The sequence below is a fragment of the Halichoerus grypus genome, chromosome 2 (assembly GCF_964656455.1).
Source record: "Halichoerus grypus chromosome 2, mHalGry1.hap1.1, whole genome shotgun sequence".
NCBI lineage: Eukaryota > Metazoa > Chordata > Mammalia > Carnivora > Phocidae > Halichoerus > Halichoerus grypus.
In genome coordinates, this window is record NC_135713.1 from 79,426,187 (window position 1) to 79,429,941 (window position 3,755).

At 55.4% G+C, this 3,755-nt stretch overlaps 1 protein-coding gene across 1 annotated transcript; it reads right to left on the bottom strand.

The window, feature by feature from the left end:
- Positions 1-1,016: 1,016 nt before the first annotated feature.
- Positions 1,017-3,073, bottom strand: GPR150 (G protein-coupled receptor 150). The gene has a single exon (XM_036084462.2). It carries the CDS (start codon positions 2,895-2,897, stop codon positions 1,590-1,592), a length of 1,308 nt encoding a protein of 435 aa, XP_035940355.2. The 5' UTR covers positions 2,898-3,073; the 3' UTR covers positions 1,017-1,589.
- Between the last annotated feature and the right edge of the window lie 682 nt (positions 3,074-3,755).

Here is a 3,755-nt window from a genome sequence, read left to right on the forward strand (position 1 = left end):
AAGGAATTAATGTTTATTAATGAATAAAAATGCTAATGAGTATCAAATGCTAACGAATAAAAATAATGTCATGAAGACAACTGTGTTCTCTCTTTGGCTGACTTATTCTTGGTATATTACACACCATGGTATCCTAAGCAGGGTGGGAGGATTAAAAAGATGAAGGAAAACCTTTAACTCTTAACATTTTTTGACAGAATTTGGGAAAAAGGTAAATCAAGCTTAGTGGAGATTTTTGTAAATCTTGTATCCATTCTATCTTTGCCTGACTCGTATGATGAATTATTCAAAAATATGTATTGAGTGCCTAGTACATGTCAAGCATTGTTTAAGAGTTTGGGATACATCAGTGAAGTAAACAAAGAAAGCCCTCCAAGAGCATTGGCTCCACAAGTGAACTCTAGCGGTCATTTCCCCTTGCTCCATCTTAGTTTGGCATTTGTACACGAACAGGAAGCACTATCATGGAAAGCTCGCAGATTCTCAGATGAAAGACACTGGTAAACACGTGGATATATTGTTCATAAGTGCTGCCACTTCTTTCTAGAACCAAGGACAGTTAAGAGGAGGAGGTCACTGATTAAATCTGCTTCTTGACTTTGTTCTCAGCAATCCACGCCAATTGGCATTGCCTTCATTTTTAAAAAGGGAGTTTTATATAGACGTGCAATATTGGGAGGGTGCAGCTCTCTTCCCAGCTGCAAATCTCCATGAGGCGCCTTCTGGGACAGTGAGCCCGGCACATACACACCAACTTGGTGTTTCCTTTCTCTAGTTTGCTGGGGACTCTGCGCTGAGAGGCTCCACCTGAGCACAGCACCTTAGCTGTAGAGGCTAGTTTGGGCACAGGCACAATTTCCTAAAGAAACTGGGCGTATTTGAAAGGGACTAAGGGAAGCTTATTTTATGTGTCCCTCCTACAACCCCGGCTTCTACCGAAGTGAAGACTGGAAATAAAGGCCACACTGATTTTCTTCTGAGAGAACACATTACCATGGGGAAAAAGTACTAATTGCTCTGTGCGTAATGTTTTTATTTTACAAATGCTCTGTGGCTCTGCAGTGACAGCATGGTTACATTTCTGACAGTATCACTGGTACAATTTCCAGGCCCCTCAGGGAGAGCAGTGTGGGAATTTTCCTCCTGGAAAGAAAGGCAAATTCTCTGGTCTCAAAGGTACACTTGATTTAAACACGATTCAAAATAAGTAAAAAACGTTTGCTAACACAGCAAATAATGAAAGCTTGACAATTCAGCTAAACCAAAAGATCTTATCCAGAACACTATGGGAGCGTCAAAGAGAACTGCAAAAATAACTCCGTGTCTTTGACTGTTTTTTACAACTTCCCAGCGGCTCAAACTCTTGTCTCCAAACTGGGAAATGTGAGAAGAACCAAAGAGGAGAGAAGAAACTGGAAAAGTGTAGGGAAATGTAAACATTAGAAAGAAATAGAGTGTAGGCTGGGGACAGCTTCAGGGTCAATGTCTGGGACTCTCCTGCCCGGTATGATCTAGATAGACCCGGGCCAGCCGCGTGTTCCGTGGAGGCTGGGTGGCGGCGACAGATGACCCGTCTGGCCATCGAGCAACTAGAACGCGCTTTCGCAGGAGCAGGGCAGCGGCCGGGGGCGCGGCGGGGGTGGGCGTAAGCCGCCCTCCTCCGGCTGCTCGCGTCTAGCGTGGTGGTAATGGGGGTGGGGCCAGCGGTGGCGGTGAAGCGCTTGGTGGCCCCCGGCCCCCTCATCGTCCTCCGCTCTTCCCTCCCACGAGCAGCAGGCTGCGCCCAGGCGCCTTCGCAGCCGCCGCAGGAGCTGGCGGTCGCCCGCCTGGAAGAAGAGGTAGACGAAGGGGTTGAGAGCGCTGTTGGTCACCCCCACGAGGTGCAGCGCCGCCGCCAGGTCCTCGGTCTCCCAGTCTCCCACCTGTCCGGACGACCACGCGGCCGCCAGCCGGGCGGCGAAGTAGGGAAGCTCGCAGCTCAAGAACAGCAGCGCCAGCGCCAGGCTCATCTTCAGGCTCTGGACCTTCGCGCGGGGAAGCGCGCTGGGCGGAGGGGCTCGGCCCGGAGTCGCCGACCAGGGCGCTGAAGGCGGTGGGGCCTTGGGCAGGCGCTGCCACCAGGCGCAGAGCAGGCGGCTGCATGCTACGCCCATGACCGCGACCGGCGCCACGAAGCCCGCGACGGCTTCGTAGAGCGCGTAGACCTGCAGGTGCCAGCGCGGCAGGGGCGCGAAGATGTCGCGGCAGCGACGCTCCCCCGCCCAGGTGCGGGCGGCCGAGGGCGCGGCGGGAGACGGCGAGGGGGCGCCCCCGCGCACCACGAAGGCGGGGGGCAGCGCCAGCAGCAGCGCCAGCAGCCAGCCCAGCGCGGCGAGGGCGCGCGCGGGCAGCGGCGGGCCCTGTGGCCGGCGCACTGCGCGCTGGCGTTCGAGGGCAATGAGCACCACCAGGTGGGCAGAAGCGCCGCGGCCGGACGCCTGCAGCAGCTGCACGAAGCGGCACGACAGGTCTCCCGCCGCCCGGCGCGGCTCGCCCAGCAGGTCCCAGGCCAGCTGCGACAGCGCGGTACCTCCGCACGCGTACAGGTCCGCCAGGGCCAGCTGCACCAGCAGGAAGTCCATCTTGCGACGCTTGGGACCCGCCCAGGGCCCGCCACCCCCGCGCAGGCGGCACAGCACCGTGGCGTTGCCGGCCACCGCCACCACCAGGATGACCCCCAGGAAGACCAGGCGGATGCCGCGGCTGGGTGGTCCGGGAGGCGGCGGCAGCGGCGGCGGCGGCAGCCCGGGGGCTGGGGTCCCCTGTCCGGAAGTGAAGTTGAGACTCCAGCCAGGAGAGACAGGTACGGAGACGTTGGGCGCCGGCGAGAAAGTTGAGGGGCTGAAGGGATCCTCCATCCTTAGCCTGGGGGAAAAGGAGGTATGGAAGCGGGCCGGCAGGGCGCGGGAAACCCAGGTGGAGGCGAGGCTGCCAGGGGCACGACGCCGCGTCTACGAGTTCCCAAAGTTAGTTGAAAACGCACACACACACACGGAGGGAAATGGATTCGGGTAGACTTGCGCCTAGTTGTTTTTATAGGTTGTCCTCGTCATTTGTCACTCAAATGTGGGTTGTACACTCGAGGAACACACATGATTCTTATTCTCCACCTTCTCCGTGTCTCTCCTCCCAATCCCGCTGGTTGCCCCTCCGATCTGCCGCGGCTTCCACGGTGCGCTCGCGGTAACAGCGGACCACAGAGCTCTGGGTGCCTCTCGGTTCGCTATCTACACGTAGAGCACAGCGGGGCCGAAGCTCGCTTTGCCTGGCCTTTGCAAAAAGCTCACGTTAGCTGGGACCAACATACCAGAGAGGAAGGTCCTGACCGAGATTGTACGTCTCAAAATGGTTACGGATTGCCGGGAGGGGGGGGATAGAACAGACACTAGTTCTGATTTAAAAAAAATCGGAAATGGGAAGTGCCATGGATCTGCGTGTACTAGCATGAGAAAAACGGGAAACACAAGAAACCCGACAGCGTTTGGGGCAAAGAGGAGCCCAGTAGATGAATCTTTGATAAAGATATGCCTTCCTCTGGCCAACAATCAGAGTATTTACTTGCAGAGAACTAAAGTAATGATACTGCTTGGCATTTAGGAGGAGCAGTGATTTGCAGATGTTTCAAATACTCCTCATTACTAGAAGCAGTGGATCGCAGCTGCTCTCTCAGTGATGTAAAATTCACTGCATTAATCTGAAGAGGGCATTAATAGGTT